We start from the raw sequence: 19,624 nt of genomic DNA on the forward strand, positions 1-19,624 counted from the left end.
ACCCTCCATGTTTTTTTCCAAAATGGTCATAAACAAAAATCCCTGTGAGCAGTGACTTTATTCCTGCGACAGGGCCGGGGGCAAGGAATTCATCACTCGCTCTGACTGAGTTACACCTCGGCTCAGCTCAAGGTCAAAGCAATTACTGGACTTTCACTCCCACTCTGACCTCCCTCTCCTCCCTTTTCTTTGCTCTTCTCTTCACAAAACTCTACTTTTCTTACTCCCCCCTGACCCACAGCGTTCTCCCTCACCACCCTGCTCCCTCCCTCTCTCTCTCTGACACCCATGATTTCCTGTGCTTTTTCTTTTTCTTTTTCTTTCTTTCTGAACTTCATGAACTTACTTACTTTTCTTCCTCCTTCCATAATGTCTTTAAAATTTTGCCTATAACTTGCTATAAATAGCAGACATTGGAAATTGCTTTGAAGTCACAGTCGTGACTTCACTATCACTCTGAGGGCAGAAAAGCACCAGAGGCTCCACGATCCGATATTATTGCTCTATTTAAGTCATCATATGATTATTGCTACTTAACGATCGTTTTGTGATATTTTTGCAATAACATATTATAACAATAACATTTATTTATTTTAAGTGTGGGCTTTTTCGCCTTAAACGATAGTATAGTCAAGAGAGAGACAGGAAATGGGAGGCAGAGAGGGGGAATGACATGCAGCAAAGAGTTGATACAGGGACTATAGCCTCTGCATATGGGGTGCCTGCTGCAATTGAGCTAAACGACACCCCAATTGCAATAACACATTATTATCTTTGCCCCAATGTCCCAAGTTATGTGAGGTTAAGTCTGGTTGCCTTAATAAAAGATGAGCTATGCAAGATTTTTACCTTAATTAAACCGTTTCTGAGTAATTATGATGGTTAAATGACTTGGAGGCTCTCCGTCTTCCACCTAGCGTCTCTTGGCCGTAAACCAACCTTGTAAGATCAGAGCCTCCGACCTGGTAGGTGTCCCTGCTCTTTTCTCGGCGTCACCGCAACACAAACACGTTGCATAATCCATAATCTCTTGTTTGTGACAGATAAGACTACACAAATATACACATCGTAAAATATATATGATATGTAACGTTATCCACCGCTCCAAGGATCGTCTTTTAGCCAACTTCGTTGAAAACAAATGCACATGGCGGGGAGGAGGGTTAGCAAAACAGCGGAAAAGTGACCGACCTTGCATAGTTCCTCGAGTTATCATACTGAGGTGGAAATCACCAGAGGCTCCACGATACAATATCATTAAAACACTAAAGTCATCATACGATTATTGCTACTTTATGATAATTACTTTGTGATATCCTGAGTACTGCAAAATCATAACGTAATACATTGCGTTTTATTACCTTTGAACCACTAAAAGCTGTGTCCCAAGAGGAAAACTTTGTAAGGGTAAAGTCTGGTTGTCTCACTTAAATCATGTTTATTCTTGCAAAATGGGATCATCCAGCAGACAGACTGAGCAACACCGTCAATGAAAATACTGAAAAAGAGTTTTGACAGGGAAGAGCTCATAGCATCACAAGTTGATGTCGAATTTCTATGACACTGGCGTTGATGAATTAATGTTCAACGCGCCTTCCTTAAGGCGAATACTTGGTAAACCGCATAGTGTATGAAGAAATATATTCCTCAAAGGCAGGAACAGAGACAGGAATAAACTTGTGATTAGTCAATAATAAAGCAGAGCAGCAGCAGCAGCAGCATCATGAATAGGTCTATAAAAAGCAGAGACCCTTCAGAGAGTTCAGTCAAACAATTATAATCACAAGCACATTCTTGTCCTTGACAACAGTCTGGGCTTTTCAGTCTGTCTAATGTCAGCGCCTGCTCTTCATCAGAGGAGCAGAAATTAACTTGTCCAAGAAATGAGGCAGCGAACAGGTGGAGTGACTGACCGGCGCTGACGCCCCTGCAGCCACAGTGTTTTATCTTCCTCCTTAAAGAGCCGGTTTAACATAAAAGTCATTAGCTCTGTTTCTCTGGCTTTTCTTTTTTTTTTTTCCCACACCGAGGTTTTCTCAGGTCAGCTTTTTCTACTACAATATAATACAAAATGAATCTCCCAGAGGCGATTTCAAAATCATCACCTCAGCTGCCAGAGGCGAAGAACTCAGCTCTCAGTCGAACACATAACGACCTTTTGCCTTCCTCCCAAATTACAGCTCAGGAAAGGTTCACGACTACGGTTTGATCAATTATCTGTAGAAAGAGCTACATTCATAACCTCCGAGAAAAATGTCAAAACTCCTCTTTTCCCAAATGTCTAAATATCAGAGGTGGTTATGGTTTACTTGACCTGTGCGATTGCAAACATATGGAAGGTAATAACAACAGGATGGAGGAGAGCTAACGGTCCGACACTCTCATAATATAAGACGAGGCAGTAAATTACAAAGGTTAATGAGATAAAATCATCCATCCTCTTCTCTTCTCTTCTCTTCTCTTCTCTTCTCTTCTCTTCTCTTCTCTTCTCTTCTCTTCTCTTCTCTTCTCTTCTCGGGAAGGAAGATCTCAGTGATAATGATGTTTCAGATTTAAGCCCAAGCGCCTGGTCCAAAAAGCCTTTGAGGTGACTTGGATGAGTGGCTGCAATCTGCTGGAGAGCAAAGTCTGTAAAACATCATCTACATTTCCAGATCCACTTCAAACGCAGACTCAAAAGGTTTCGCTGCAGAAGCTCCCACTTTATTTTCTGCGGCAAAAAACCTTGGCTTTCAAAAAGAGCTTTCATGCCGGTTGATTTATTTTCATTGTAATGACACCGTGTAATTTCTTATCTCAGCTTGAAAGTAGTTTTCTTCTGTTTTTTTTATCTGTCATAACATGTTTTTATGTTTTACTCAGTTATTTAGATGAAATTGCTCATTAAAACGATTTCTCAGCTCATTCAGCGGAGTCAGCCATTTGCCCAAACTACCTCAAAAGTTAATGACTGGGTAAACAGATAAACAAAACGGCCATTTACAGCAGCCACAGGGATGAAGAGGACCTGAAATGGGATAAAATCAGTTTACCGTTGCTCGTGTAAATACAAATATTCATATTTATGCGTATCTAGACCTCGGCTCATAGATCTGTTACCATCATTCACTTACCTTTGTGTAATCGCAGCTGTTTGGTTCTTGGTAACAAACACAGAGGTTTGCTAAGATGAGTAGTGATCCAAGCTGACATGTGACGATGTTTCCTCAGGTGAATGTGTTGCCTATTATCTCTGAGACCGGCGTGATGGATTATATACTCCCTCAGGTTATGAAATCTGAGAGGAAATGCCTTCATGAAAAGACACACACACACTCACACATAATCGTTTTGGTACTGAAACACACATAACTGTTGCAGGCTGCACAAAAAAGAGCTCAAACTACCAACAAACTAGGTTGTTGTTGGTAGTGATCTAATGGCAGATCTATCCCAACAGAAAAAAAAGATTTGCTTTTCCAGTTTCATACATCTGAGACTAAAATTCTCAAGTCAGTACAAGTTTGTGTCCAACCCAGTCAGTTTTTAAAAATATTTGATTTCATCGTAGACAGAGAAAAGTTAAAAACTAGACAAACAGCACAACGACGGAGATAATACAAATGTTGTCCATGGATCAGTGTGGTTTTATATCTCTTATGCTGGCATTTGTGATGTTGACAATGTGGTATATTGATGTGTTGATGAACTGATCACCACCGACACATCTTTACTTGCATTCAAAAAGAAGTTTATTACAAGAATAGAACAGTGACTCACAAAAATGTTGAATCTGGGAGCATCTCTGGTGCCAATGTGAGATCCCCCACCCTTGGCCCAAAGCCCTAACCCATAGAATTTATTTACCCTCTGACATTTAACCTCTTGACCAGGCTATTTATAAACATAGATGGGGCAAACCAAAATACAATTGTCCAAAAAAGGTAACTTAAGCTCTGACCTTAAGTTTAGCCTTTTGGCCAAATAAAGCATTAGTTCACATTATAATAAGTAATTTTCCTTAGGCAAGCAAAGAACACAAGAAAGTAAGATAATTTAAAATATAAAAGTACAGAGTTTCAGGTGGATAATACACTATAACAAAAAACAAAGAATTTCATTGTCAGTGAAACATGTTTCCTCTGTGCAAATGACAATAAACACTCTTGAATCTTGAATCTTGAATCTTGAATGTAAAGTAGTGTATATGGTGTTTTGAGCCTTCCCATTTCTTCCATCAGTGATGATCCTGGTGCTTCTCTTCCTGTTTAGTCTTGTGATGCCAAAGAACCTGAGATCCTTTCATTGCCATTGACTAGTAAATCATCTGCAGCCTCCTTCCTCCAAGGGCAGTACATGCACTCATCATGCCCTTCCTTGCTGTTTTGGACATCAGGATGGGTGTCGTCCATGCAGTGGTGTCTGCTGTCTCTTAGGTCAACCTTCAGCCATCTGTCCCAAGTGGCTTCAAGACGTCCGCTTGACAACCTTGGATGCTGCGATGGCCTCTTTCCTTCATTGACAAATGACATTTTTCTTCCTCAATGGATGAACCTTTGCTTGGCTGCTGACAGTGATGCCTTAGTAGATGTCTTCTGCTGTTGCACTGTTGCACCTGAGGGACTCCACTGCTACTACCCCTTCCCCCCGGGGCCTTTGAACAGCAACTTGCTCCAGGCGTCCCTCTCCTCTGACACAGCGAGCACACCAATGTTTCTGCCAGGCCCCCGTCACAATAGGATGGAGGCTGTAAACATCCGACTAGATCCAGAGTGGTTCAGCCCTCCAATAGTTCACCATAAAAAATGAAATTCAGTCATTATTGACTCACCCTCATGCTGATGAATACTCCGGAGTAGTTTTTTATTCCTCATAGTGCATCTGGAGACCCAGGAGGCCGGTTCGTAGTCCAACGAAATCCTTATATGAGAGTCAATAGCGCCCAACACAAAAATGTCAATAAAACTACACAAATACCTTGTAATATTCCTCCTTACTGCTTGTCCGCTGCAATCCAAGTGTCCTGAAGGGATATAGTCCAGAGTTTACTCGAAACAACGTAATTTAGGACATTTTTACAGCCTAAACTGTCCTGTATTGAATTTGCCTGGGGCGCGCTCTCACGCGATGCACGCAGGCGTGACCTGACTTGCTAAAATGATGTCATTTTGGGTTAACTCTGGACTATATCCCTTCAGGACACTTGGATTGCAGCGGACGAGCAGTGTGGAGGAATATTTCAAGGTTTTTGTGTAGTTTTATGGAAGTTTTTGTGTCGGCGCTATTGACTCTCATATTAAGTTTTCGTTGGACTACGAATGACTGAATTTCATTTTTTGGTGAACTATTCCTTTAAGTGCCCATGGTTTGTTTCTTCATTCCTCTTACACCTACGTCCTCGAGTCCTGCCTTTACCTCTTCCCGATCCTTTGGGTAATATTGTGGTGTTTGGATGCCAACCCTCGAACAGCACACTGTCCCAAAGCGGTGATTCTGCCTCCTCTACCTTCACCTCCTCCCAGTCCTGACCCATGAATACTTAATGTTATGAAGAAACACTGAAACCCAACCAAACGTTTTCAGTGGCTTTAATGGGTCTAATTTAATGTTAAATCATCGATGAATTCTCCGTCTACACAATCACCAGTGCTTCAATTGGCTCCATTCAATAAATACCCTGATATTACCACCTTAGCCCTTAGCGCCATTGCTTCATCGCTGCCATTATTACCACAGGAATCACTGCAGTAAAAGTCTCATAAAAACTTGGTTCTGAATATTCTGTTGCTGCATTGTGTTTGTCAAACTAAGGCTGTAAGTGTGTGTGCGTGTGTGTGTGTGTGTGTGTGTGTAATGTTGAACACAACTTGCCAGGATATCACCTAATGAGACAGGAATAAACACGCCATCTTATCTCTCCTTTAGACCTTATCAGATGAAGTGAATGTTGATTAATTTAATTCGTTCATTTTGTGCAATATTATGATTATTATTGGGTTTGTTTATATCAGATCTGATGGCTCCGCTATAAGGGAACACGGGTTGTTGTTTTGTACAGTGCAATTACAGCTGCTAGCTTGAGGGACAAGTAAATTAGGATGTAATTGGACAGATGATAGAAGTGTGGCTCTTGGCTTCATATCTATGTCACAGGTGGTTGATGAATAACCTGCTGAGCTGAAATTGTTGTGTGCGTCGTGTGTCTTTGTGAAATGATACTTGACAAATGATCGAAGACATCTCGCTAGATGAGGGAAATTACTGTTTATTTCCACAAGGGGAGATTGTTTCATCGTGTGTCACCTTTGGATAAAACCGTTTGTGCTCAGTAACCGTATCTGGAGGCATGTCTCTAAGTCAATATACTTACATGTGTCAGTGCATATGTATGTGTGTTTCTTTATGTGTGTGCGTGCGTGTGTGTGTTCCCATGGTTTGACCCAAGCTGTGAATTTTATCCGACTGAGTTACAACGTATTGGCCCAGTCATCCATCTGCTCCATGGCCCCTATGCAATTGTAATTGCATTAGTGCAGTGTTGATTTTTTATTAGACACCTTCTCCCAAAGTCCCCAGGCTCATTTTCCTTTATTAGACTGAGTCTGGAAAGACAATACAGAGCCTCACACGGCCACGCGTACGGTCCCTCCAGGCAAAACTTCATTCCAAAGTGAGCGAGTGATAAGTGGGCAGAACTGAGACCAATGAGGGGATTTGGGAAGGAGTGGTTCAGGCTGTCTGGGTCTGTCCTGTTCACACAAGTATCCGTCTGTCCAGCTGCTGCATGAGAAAAATGAACTCTTACATCTGTCACGCAGAGAAAGCCACATGGGAATGTACTTGGCATCTTAAAAATGGAAGCAGTGGTGTGTCTTTGAGCATGAAATAGTAAATTAAAGCAGCTATAATCAATATTTGCCCTAATCAGAACGAAACAAACAATAATTGGTTATGTGAGCATGGTCGCTTGTAGTGATGAAACCACAGAGTTACCACCAACTCTGAAATTGTTCTTATAATGTCTTTCAGCTTAAAGTTTGGTTTTTCCAGTCTTTCATTTCACTGCTGTCATAGTAACAACATAGTAACATAAAAGGGATACTTCAACATTTTGGCAAATTGGCCCATTGCCATAATCCCTATAGTCATAGCAGTAAATTCGTTACCTTTAATTGTCGGTGAGTTTTGAGTTTGATGAGGGAAAAAATTGCACCGACAATTAAAGGTAACGAACCTACTGCTAAAACTATGGGGATTATGGCAATGGGCCAATTTGCCAAAATGTTGAAGTATCCCTTTAACTGTTTAATCACAAGTTTGTCATTATCAACTATTTGTTTTACAAGGTCATTTTAAAAATATTTTTAAAGCAGCAGTTTTTAGCAACAACCCTCCTCCACAGACCGTAAGGCTGGATACACTAGACCATTTTAGGTTGGATGTATTTATAGATTAGGCTACATGAATGCGTGTCAGTTTGTGGATCCCTTCTTTAGTTCAAACCGAAGTAGCTCAACAACTATTGGAGGGATTGTCGTGAAGTTTAGTGCACACATCCACAGAGTCCCGATAACGACTTCTAATGATTGTGGCGACTCCTTCACATTTCCCAACGAACAGCAGTTTATCTGTTCACCCCCTGGCAACATCACTGGGATGAAGACGCTGGGAAATTCAATTAACCCCGATGTTCCCCAACAAATAATTACAGCACTCATTTACAGGCTGTTATTTATAGTATTGTAGGGGCTGGAAATAAAAATGCTAATTCTCCGATTTGAAAAGCCGGATTCAGTTTTTCCTCATGAATTAAGCTATAAATGAATTGTTCAATCAATTAATCACCTAATCATCCCTGCGCTAATTAGAATCATGGTTAGGTTTGGATATTGGTTATGTGAAAACAAAGAAAAGGATGAGCAAAAAATAAATAGATAAATAACTGAAGGACATGAGAATAATGAGAAAGAAGGATGATACTGGAAAATGGAAGGAGAATAGGAGGAGGAAGGACGGATGGATGAGGAGAAGGAGGTGAGGAAGGATGGAAAGCGAAGGGAATTGAGGGAGTGTTATCATGCCAAGGCTGAATGAAATATGTGTGTGTGTGTGTGTGTCTTCTATCTCCTGCTCTTCTCTTTATTTCACTTCTCTCCTTCTCAGTCTTATCCATCCCACTCTCCCACTTTATCCTCTTCCTCCTCCTCAGTTTCCTGCTCTGTGCTGCACATGTGAACGAACGTCCTTGAGCGACTGACTGACTGACTTGAGTGATTGAACTTCCTGTTTGGCTGCTTATTTTCCTTAAATAGTGACCACCAGGACCTTTTATTTACCTGAGCTGCAGCTGAAGGTAACAGGTGTTTATCTCTAATTCCCTGTGTTTGATGTGTATCGACAGCAGCTCTGCAGGTGGAGGGTTCGGTCCTGAAACAGCCCCCACAGCATGATCTCAATGAGAGAATAACAAGCACCAGAGGGGGCTGGTAAAAAATAAATAAATAAAAAAAACATTATGGATTTTTTTGATGTGGCGTCCCACCATGATTTCTCCCGGTGCTCCTGATGACTGGGCTGAATATGGAACAGTCTGTACCTGGTCGTCGTGTCTTTGTTTGTCTTAGCTTCCCTCCACCTCCCTCCTCATCTCTTCCATTCTTTCTCTTCTCCTTGAAATCACTCATGAAAATGTTAACGTGCCTTAAAACATTGGTTAAATCACAGTCATTTTGTGCCATTACAATAATTACCATAAACAAAACAAAGCCATTACAGGAAGATTTGCCTCTCCTCCTGCCGGCCTCCGTGAAGCATTGTGCATTATCTGATACAGGCTGAGTGCTGCCATAAAAACGTGCAGCGCCGTTTCGCAGGAATAAGACGCTCTTCTTTTAGCCTGAGTTGAACCAAAGCTACGGGAGAGAGTGGCTGGTTGACGGCAGATGGCGAATGGAGTGAAAGAATGATGGAGAAAATTACCTCAGACCCGTTTATCCTTTCTACATGTTTAACGGGAAACATGATGTGACCATTGCAAAATGTGCGTTTTAGCTTTTATATCCTGGATATGAAGTGTTTAGTGAAGTCTAAGTTCATTAGGAAATAACGAGGTCTGCACTTGAGTATTTTAACATTTCATAGCAAAATGGCTCTGAAAGTTGTGTTGATGGGCACTACACAGTCGTCCACATCATCAGCAACAACAACAGTCGTAATGATGATGACGTTCACATCAACACTAATGAATGATAACGTCCTGTAAACAGAGGAGTCTGTGCTCTCCTGCTGTTTCTGAGCAAAACACAAAAACACTACACCACAAGTTCTGATGATTGTATCACACATGTCCTACTTCTTGTTAGTGTCTTCATATATAAAGTTTGTTGGACAGCAGGGGGTCAGGGGTCAGGGCGACGTGCTGAAGCAGTGACCTGGGAGACAGTGGTGGTGCTCGGTGTGCGAGAGGAGAACACAGTGGAGCACACAGAGCCGACCCAGGGCTTTACGGAGCCCTGAGCAGAATTCGATTGGCTCCCACCGTGAATACTGTTAGCTATTGTCAACATGTGATGATTATTGCTGGTTTAAAGAAATTATAATGTGCAAAACTGCCGATAAAATCACCAAATTTGAGATAAAACAGTATCTTCTTATAAACATATTTAAAGGGATACTACACCCAAAATCGATAATTCACAAATTTTCTACTCACTGTCATGCCAAGGAAGGGTTCAGAGAACTTTTGGAGTTATCAAAATGCTTTTGGAGTTCCAGGGGGGCAACGGATTTTCATATAATGGCGGCAGATAGAGCTCATCCAAAACACACACTATGAAACATCCAGATACCTCCATACTGCTTGTCTGTACTGACCCAAGTGTCCTGAACCTGCGACATGAAAAAGTTGTTCGGAAAAAATTAATTTGATCTCTGTTTTTAGCCTTGTTGTAGCAGTAGCTCCCAGTAGCTGCACGAGATGTGCAAGATTTGGGTGAAGTATCCCTTTAATGTAATACATTGTCTTTCCTGTTACATTGTTATAGTAGCCTAGAAATCTAGACGCACCCTAGCGGCAGCAAATATATTTGCTCCGCAGGTGGGTCTAGAAACGAGCCGTAGGAACTTTTTGAGTCTCGAACACCGATTGTGTTCACCAATCACAGCGCTCTATCTGTTTAGAGAGTCGTTGGGCGGGCTTAACGCGATGGCGACATACATTTTAATTGGCTTGTCAGGCTAACGTCATCCTGCTCTTTGCTCTGATTGGTCGTAGCGCTACCCTATTGCGTGCAGAGGCAGTTTGAAAGACAGCCTTCATCCCGCCCCCTGGATTGAGCCGAGGTCTACTGGTTGTTGCCAGACTAGACATTTTAATGATATAGTCTGGCTTGTCAGGGTGTTGTCATAGGCCTATAAAGGGAGAAGGTAAATCGCAGCAAGTTGTGCCTCGTCATTTACAATATTTTTATTATTTCTGTCCTGTTTATCAGTTTTATTCTGTGATGTGTTAACACATCAATTGTGTTGGATTTCTGCACTGCAGCTCAGAAAAAATTGTCTATTTAGATAGAAGACAATGTGTAAAGTAATAACATGATACTCTGATACTCTTTGGGCCCCCATGATGGCCATTGTGGGGCAGCCACTCAGTCCGCTTACGCTTTGGGAGCGCAATCCCACTTAGACTCAGTCCTCACTACAGCAGCCGTGGGTTCAAGTCCAAGTCAGAACGATATTTAGTTGTCAGGATAGTTTTGTTCTTGTAAATTAGTATCAGTCACGTCCATTTTTGACATTTACAATATTAATTTTGAAGGAACTGTTCCACATACGTTTATGAAGATTTGCTGTCTAGGTTTTCTTTTATCAGCTGATGAAGCATGTGCTGCAGTTTTAACCACTGCAGATGTCGTCCCTGTAAACACGGTCTGTGACGCGTCATGAATACAAAGTTCACTCACATGACTTTTTAACATCTGTAAAAACTTGCTCGTTATAACTTCCCAGACGGAGCCATCAGTGCCTTTTCTGATGCGACGCCGCTCGGGGCGAGACCCCGTTCACACGCAGCGGCCTCGTGCGTCCTGGGTGATAGATGCCTCCGTGCATCCGCGAGCGCTCAAGATGGTGTGAAATGCGATCGCTCTCGACCGCCTGTGGAGGGAACCCGAGCTGCGTGCGCGCTGGCCAGATGTTGAAAAAGGCGTGAATACATCATTATCTCCAAGACAAATAAATGATCCCAACACCTCCCACATGTAACTATATCTGTGAGCAGTGAACTGCAGCTGTGGATCCTCTCAGTCCGCTGAGTTTCTTAACACGTCCATGTTCTGTCGCCGTGTCTGTGACAACAACAACTCAGGTTATAATTATTGTTCTGTCTCATTAAAGCAAAAAGTTTAATTAGCTTCGGCAATTTCTATACAGGCAGTGAGTCCAATGCTTGACACTGCTGTGGTATTTTACCTGATTTCCGTGAGAGTATTGATAGAAGACTGATTGAAAACACTCAAACTTTTGTCTCACTTGTGGTTCATAGATTAACAGGCTGCACAACTGTGGTTTTAGATGCAAAAACACACGTGTTTGCATTTTACCCTGCAGCTCTTTGTCATGTTTTTGAATGGTAGTTACTTTGGTAGCAGTTTCCTCGTGGCTCTCTGTGCGTTTTCATAGATAAACAATATTATTTTTCCTTGTCAGCTTGTGTGTTCCCGTCCCTCTGGCTGTCTCCATTCACATACTGTGTGTGTTTGTGTGTCCCTACCTTTGTCCGTGTGTGTGTGTGTGTGTGTGTGTGTGTGTGTGTGTGTGTGTGGGCTTGTATGAGAGGATGGAGTGAGGTCTGAGGCCACAGAACCGCAGGCTGCTCTGAAGAGAAGATGGACACTGACTTGTAAACTTGTTTTCATCCACACAAACACACACACCCACACACACACACAACCAGACACCCACCCACACAGCCAACCACCCACCAACACTCACACACAGAGACACACACACACTTTTTTCTCCACACCACCCCAGGGTAGAGAGGAGGCTTTCAAGGCGACTCAGGAATCTTCAGTCAACCAGAAAAAAAGGATTTTTCTTTCCCTGGCACATCCCAGACTGGGGCTGATGCTTGTGGTTGTGTGTGTGTCTGTATTTGTAGGTGTGTGTGTGTGTGTCTGTCTATCTCTCTGTGTGTGTATATGTGTTTAAAAAGACAAAGAGACAAAAACATAAAGAAGTATTGAATGCACAATAAAAGCTCCTTTTACACCTGAGAGGGCACATTTAAACTTTTCAATACAGTTCAAATCGTCTGCTGAACCAAACTGAATCCATCACCTGCCGTCCTCCTAGATAGATAGATAGATAGATAGATAGATAGATAGATAGATAGATAGATAGATGGATAGATGGATGGATGGATAGATAGATAGATAGATAGATAGATAGATAGATAGATAGATAGATAGATAGATAGATAGATAGATAGATAGATAGATAGATAGATAGATAGATAGATAGATAGATAGATAATGCACTGGTCAGTTCATGAAGTGGCTGTAATGCTACAGAGAGACTTCAGAGAGCGGTGGGTGCTGCGCCGAGTGCAGAATGAGGCTCCTCGCTCGAATGAGACGGCTATTATAAAACAGCAGCGAGCCTATTTGTCCTGATAAGAGACACTTTGTCCAGGTTCTTAAGCCTTTGAAAAGTCGAATCCACTTTGCTGTCCCTGGATGAGAGTGCTCAACCTCGGCCACGTCAATTTGTCAATTTCGGTCTTTTCTCTGTCAATGTTTCTTTTTTCTCTCTTTATAGTCGTCCATTTAGAGACAAATTACTTCTTATATCTCTCCGCTGCTCTCTCGCTTCATCTCTCTAATTCTCTCTCTCTGTCTGTCTCTGTCTCTCCACAGGGAGATGAGGTACTGACTGTCATTAAAACTAAGGCTCAGTGGCCGGCGTGGCAGCCGCTCAACCTGTAAGTATCACTCACTGTCAGCTTCACTAAAGGGGACAAAGCACATCTGTAAGAGACATGATTGAAAGTTACAGTGTCAAAAAATGAGAAACGCCAGCGGCTAGATTCATATTTAAATAGATAAATTTAAATACATCTTGGATGTTTGTTGTTTCAACTGTAATGACCAGAAAGAAGACATTGAAGTTTTATTTATTTTCCTGCCATCTAAATTAATACATCTGTTTGTTCTGATGGTTTGATTGGGTTGGTATTACAGTTATAAGATATTCATGTTCATGTTTAGTCATTGCTTAGTCCCATTTATCTGAAAACACTGTTTTATGTTGTGGTTTTTACAATGTGGAGACAGCTAACACTCGACCGAGCTAATTAGCTTCCAGTGGAGTGGAGTACAAACATAAAAGTCTGTACATTTACACAATGTTTTGTTAGTCCATCTAAAACTGGATTTTTACATACAGATGTAAAAAATGTTGGTCTGATTCTAATTATACTAAACCAAACTGCTCAAAGTCCAACAAACTAGGGATCAACCAATATGTTTTTTTCAGGGCCGATACAGATTATTAGTAATCAAGGAAACCGATAACCGATATTTAGAACCGATATTCATTAGCAGTAAAAATTAAAGATTTGGTTTCAAAATTTTAAATAACACACCTGGGATTGGACTGAATACAGTGTACTATGTGTTTCTTTTTTGTACACTGTGAAAATATGTGACAAAAAGACCTTAAATTTTTGTAGAAAAAGACAAACTCCAACACAAATCTTGGTTCAGTGGGCGGGACACTGTCACGCAGCCAAGAGTGGCGATTTCAGGCAGATAAGAGGGCTGCATCAGAACCAAAGGAGTGTGTTTTAAAATAAGTTTAATTTTACCGGTAATAGGTGAAAAAAAACAGCCAATCCCTACAACAAACACCCAGATAATGCAAAAAGGAGTCGAGTTACAAAGGCTGCTCCACAGTTCCCACCCAAAATGTGTGACAAAAGCAGAAGAATGAATCCGGTCCGTAAAGTCGTCCATGTTTTCACCAGTTTGCTAAGAGCTAGAGCAACTAGTTTGGTCTGTGATGTAACAGATCAACCAGAAAAAGGTCCAGTACCAACCAGGTGAAAAGCAGCACATCGTCATCTATACTTTCATACCAGAGTGGGACAGACCTCAGTTCCCCTCCGTCCTTGTTGACTGGGACAAGGTCGTCGGCCGTCCAATCAAATGTCCCAGTCAAGCTGTAACCGTATAGCTCCATTTAACTGAGCATGTAAACGTACTGAATGCGAGCTAGTCCTCTGAAACGTTCAATGGCAAATGGTCTTTTCTAGTCTTATCGACCACTCAAAGCACTTTACACCTGGAGCCACATTCACCCCTCACGCGACTGTTTTCTACCACACTGCACCCACTCAACGGGGCTGTTTGGGGTTCGGCGTCTTGTCCACCAGCTCTCTGACGAGTGGGCGTCCTGCTCTGCCTCCAGCGTTGTAAAGGGACAGACAGCTTGAATATGAATACCAATATTCATGTATAAGCTCCGACTGATATAATTAACACAAATAGAACAGAGTGGACGTGAGGGAGCAATAAATACAGCTTTAAATAGACTGAATCAAATCTATAGTCTAATTAGTTTGTGTGAGAGAGACTCCAGGTAGTGCCGGTCTGACATCCATCTCAGACTCAGTGTGATATTACAGGAGTCACAGTAATAACTGGTTCTTTGCTTTTGTGTAAGACTGTAAATCTGCAGCCGGTATTTTTCCCGAAAGAGTCGGAGAATAAGAGAAAAAAAGAGCTGACCAATCACAAGGACGTAAAAAAACCTTGTGACACCTGTACTGTACTTCCTCCTCGCTTCTCCTCTGAGATCGTATGACTAACTAACGTCTGACAGTCGTCTCCATGTCAAAGCTCAGCGTCGTGAACTGTAGCTACATGCCGTCAAATGTCAAATGTCTGATGGGAACATCCTTGATGATGTTGGACTTTGATCAGTTTCTCCGAGTCACAGGTCGGAGGATGAAATGAAAATGAAAATGAAGGAAGGAGTGAAGAGGGAAGGAAGTGTAATTAGCAGAATGGAGAAGCCCCCTCGTATCCCTCAGAGTTGACAGCGCGTCTCCTACTGTAGCAACGCCAGCTCTCAGATGTCAATCAACCGCTGCCAAACAAACCCAGATGCCTGAAGTCTAGATAGATAGATAGATAGATAGATAGATAGATAGATAGATAGATAGATAGATAGATAGATAGATAGATAGATAGATAGATAGATAGGTAGGTAGGTAGGTAGGTAGGTAGGTAGATAGATAAGCAGTATAAGAATCTTAATTAGCAGAGGAAGTTTGAGAAAAGTTTCATGTCTAATCTACTGTAATGAGTGTTTTGTAAATCATAATTAAAATTCAGATAGTGTTGTATGAATTTTAATAAAGTTATTCTTAATTGTTTCAGGGTCCCTCCTTTTTTAAACACCTCTTTAAAAACCGGGGCTTTATTTGTCTGAACAGTCGCACGCTCTGGCATCGTGTGCTCTCAGTGGAATTAGTTCAAGAGCAGCTAGAAACTTATCACAATTCAAGCCCTCAGCACAGCATGAGCATAACCAACCACACACACACACACACACACACACACACGCTCATGCACTGTATCTTTCACCAAACATCTGTTTAATTACCCCTCCTAGCGTTCTCTGTCATTTGCAATATATTGTGCCACTATTATTTTTACTAATGAGAACATTCACACACATTCATGCACACACACACACACCCACACACTCACACACACTCACACACTCCCATTGCGAGGATGAAATTCTGGTTCATTTTGTTCAGTTTTTCAGGCAAAGTTGTCAAGTTGTTCTAAGAGTTGTTTTTTGGTGCATTTTTTTTGTTTTGTTAAGACATTACTGTTTAATTAAGATCCCAAAGAACCTTTTCCGCAAAGAAACTTCAAATTAGCTCATTATTAAATTCATAATACCTTATATATTATACCCGGTGAGTTTTAGGCATGCAAGAAGAATACCTCGAGTCATTACCAGCTATTTTCTGCCTCTAATTGGATATTTTCGTGCTTCAATTATCCGGCAATTAGCAGAGTGTGAATCGGGTCGGAGGTCGTGACATCGGAGGTGAACTGTGAAAATGTTTCTCCAGAGATGATTATGTTAGAAACGCAATTAGGGCTCTCTCATTAACCGAATATTCAGGATTCCTTTTCTTTTCTTTTTTGTTCTTTTGCCAGGCGAGCGGCTCCGTCGGCAGAGTTCTCCGTGGACCGGACGCGACACCTGATGTCCTTCCTCACCATGCTGGGGCCGAGTCCGGACTGGAACGTGGGGCTGTCGGGCGAGGATCTCTGCACCAAGGAGTGTGGCTGGGTGCAGAGGCTGGTGACTGACCTCATTCCCTGGGATGCAGGCACTGATAGTGGCGTCACTTACGAGGTAGCCTATCCTACACCGTTTGTCCCACTTAGATGAAATATTGGAGTTGAGGCATTGCAATGTCAGTTTGCTGAACATGTTGTCATTATAGAGGACCTTGAAGAAATTATGGGTGTTATCAGAAAAGGATTAAGAATAGGATTAAGGGGCGTCGTATAAGAGGCTATTAGTCCTCCCCACTTCTTGTCTATCTCTACAGTCCTATCAATTAAAGCCAAAAAGCCCAAAAAATATACTAAAAATAAATAAATAAAAAAGAATAGGATTAAGTTTGTCCTTCAATCAACGTGTCCCAGGTCTGTGAGCCAGTTGGTTAGAGAGGAATGTCACCATAGATGAGCTCTGTCACTTCCTTGTCTGCCAGAAAAGTGTAAAAACAATACGCTTCGGTTAAATCAAAATAAGAGGTGACCAGTATCCTCTGTGTAAAAAAAACTAACTAAATAAGGTGTAAAATGTAAGGTATTTCCACCTTATTTGCGAAAGTGCTCAAGTTTAGTGTAGTATACGAGTATTTTCGTCTTGAATGAACTGATGTGACAGCACCATTAGCTTGAGACTTAGTCTGAGAAATGTTAGTCTAGTTAGCTGCCTTGATAGTAGGTCAAATTTCTTGTTAGCTGGCTCAACAACAGTGTTTTTGTTTTGTAGGTGTAGTCATGTGTTAATGTGTCTTTGCTAATGATTTTGAGCTAACCAGCTAAAAACATTTATGTTAAGCAGATATCTTTTGAGTCGGTCAGTCACTGTAAAGACTTAAAGGGACAACGAGGAGTTTTGGAAAAGCGAAGCGTTTTCACACTACATTTATGAGCCTCCGCGCGCACCGTGAAATTCTTTGACCGGCGCAAGACGGACTCATGTTTTCATTCATCAAGAATTAAAGTCAGAGGTTCGAAGACATACCGTCGTAGTTCCGACCAGAAATGGCGATTCGGCGGCGTTATTCTCATGACTCGCTACGAAAGTAAAGAAAGCTGGTCGGCTCGACCAGCATCTCCGCCACCACTAATAATAACAAAATAACGATAGAGACAAAACGATATATTTATCGAAAATGGGCCCATTAACAAGTGTGGGTAGTGTAGATTCATCCACATTAACGTGAGACTTTTTTATAACCAAATAGAAACTCCTCGTTGTCCCTTTAAAGGGGACGTTTGTCAGACTCCCGAGGTTGAAATCATGTGGTTTTACGAGCTGTTCCCTCAGTTGTCATACAATGATGTCATTAGTTTTCAAATTTGCATTTAAAGGGACAGGCACTGAAACTAGCCGTTCTGAACAGGGCTGTTTTGAGAGGATGAAAAGAGCTGTGATGTTTGTTCCTTGGGGTATTTTTGACCGAAGCATGTCACAGACATGTCTTTAAAACACCTGGGAAATATTTTAATTTGTGGAAAAGGGGCATAATGTGTCTCCTTTAAAGATCTCCACAACAGAGAGACTTGCACCTGTCACACCTGTGCTTCATTTTAAAGGTGAAGGGGTGTAGCGTAGCTGTTTGCATTATATCCATTGCTTTAGCTGACAGTTAAAGTAGATTGCATCTTATTATGAGCTTTACAGCCTTGTACTAGCTGTTGGCAGGAAGCAGCGGTGATATTAAACTGCCACATCGCAGCACAGTCGCCCTCCACCTGTCTGCAACTGTGTTTGACTTCTTTAGTTTTCCTACATCCTTGGAATTAAAGGTGCTCATCCATATTCACCAACTGTTTGGAGACTACAGCAATTTATTTATAGTTTACAAGCTCATGAATAAACAAAGAGCTCATCCGGCAGAAAGGGGGGTGGTAAATATCTCTCAAAAAAAACATCACTTATATAATACTACTCCACTGTCAGCTTCTGTCACTTCTGTTCTTCCTTTTATTGTCAAACTGTCTCTTTATTTTTGCTCCTTGACCTACATTCGCTCCTGTATTTACATTTAGTATAGATTTAGTCTTCTAAATTATGAAATGTTATGATCATTAGGCCAATAATGGAAGCAGAACATGTTGAAAAGAGACAGACTAGACTGTAACGTATCTTAGTGTATAACAATGTAAGCTGCACTGTCTTCACGCTGCTGTTGCCTCGGCCCTGGGAGATCTTTAAACTCACTGTCTCTGAGCTTGTGAAGTGCTTCTTCTCCTTTTTAACTCTGGAAAGTGTCCCCCTGAAAATACAACATTTAGTTTTTAAAGTTCACCCTCAGATCATTGTCTTCACTGTACACTGCACAGCAGACATTAAATGACTGCCACCTACAGGCAGAGCCGCGGGATCACACGTGACAGTTTCGACTGCATGAAAAGCACAATCCTCATCAAACACAGTGAGGGAAGTCAGTGAAGAAAAACTTTAAGCAAACTTGCAAACTACAAAGAGAATTGTTGACGTCGTTACAGCACTGTAGATGAACTTCATACTCACACTTTCTTAGTAAGATGTCTTCCTTTTGTCTTTTCCAGCTCTGCTGCAAGAAGTAAATCAAAAGTTGGTTTAAAACTTTCAACAACAAAGTTGACTTAACCTGAAAGAAGAAAGAGAATTATTCATTTTTGTCCCATTTTTTTTGTTCTCTATAGTTTTTTAAAGCCATTACAACATGTAGAAACTCACGATATTACACACCTGAACACAAAGCCACGAGTCTCTCATTAAAGGAGGTGTTTAAATCGTTAATGCAAACAGAGATCAAACAGAAAAGAGGCTGCAGACCAGATGGCTGATGGGAGAAAGAGTCACTGTCGCTGCCTCTTTAGACAGTTACCAAACTCAGGAAGGAGAATAAAACCAGTGGAGTTTTTCATTAATTCTGCTTTGAATTACTGCAGCTCCACTGGTCCGTGTCTCAGGAGGACTTATGTTGTTCTTGTTTTAAAATCCTGTTTCACATCCACTATATGCTGCTATTGGATTAGTATTCCCTGTCCCACAAATAACTCCCATGCCTTAACTTTTGAAAAATGTTTTACTCTGACCATCCCTCAGAGTCTTTTCCTTCAGGCATATTCAATACCCAATTTCATTAATCATATTAATTTGCATCAAAACTTCATTAACCAAGTCAAGTTAGCGTCATTATACACTGAGATAATATATAGTTCAATTATACTTTGCTATATAAAGGGCATTTTTTGACCACTATGACCATATCTGATCATTTAATGACCACTACTCAAAATATACTGTATGTGTCATGTGATATCAA

At 41.3% G+C, this 19,624-nt stretch overlaps 1 protein-coding gene across 1 annotated transcript in view; it reads left to right on the plus strand.

Annotated features, from left to right (window-relative positions):
- Positions 1-19,624, plus strand: part of spon1b (spondin 1b) — a 104,075-nt gene that overhangs the window by 69,143 nt on the left and 15,308 nt on the right. The window contains exons 7-8 of the mRNA XM_085780075.1: positions 12,897-12,961; positions 16,221-16,422. Coding sequence (XP_085636201.1) covers positions 12,897-12,961; positions 16,221-16,422 — 267 coding nt within the window. The remainder of the gene's footprint in view (positions 1-12,896; positions 12,962-16,220; positions 16,423-19,624) is intronic.

The sequence above is a fragment of the Trachurus japonicus genome, chromosome 6 (assembly GCF_045865225.1).
Source record: "Trachurus japonicus isolate A0001 chromosome 6, Traja_1.0".
NCBI classification, from domain to species: Eukaryota; Metazoa; Chordata; class Actinopteri; order Carangiformes; family Carangidae; genus Trachurus; species Trachurus japonicus.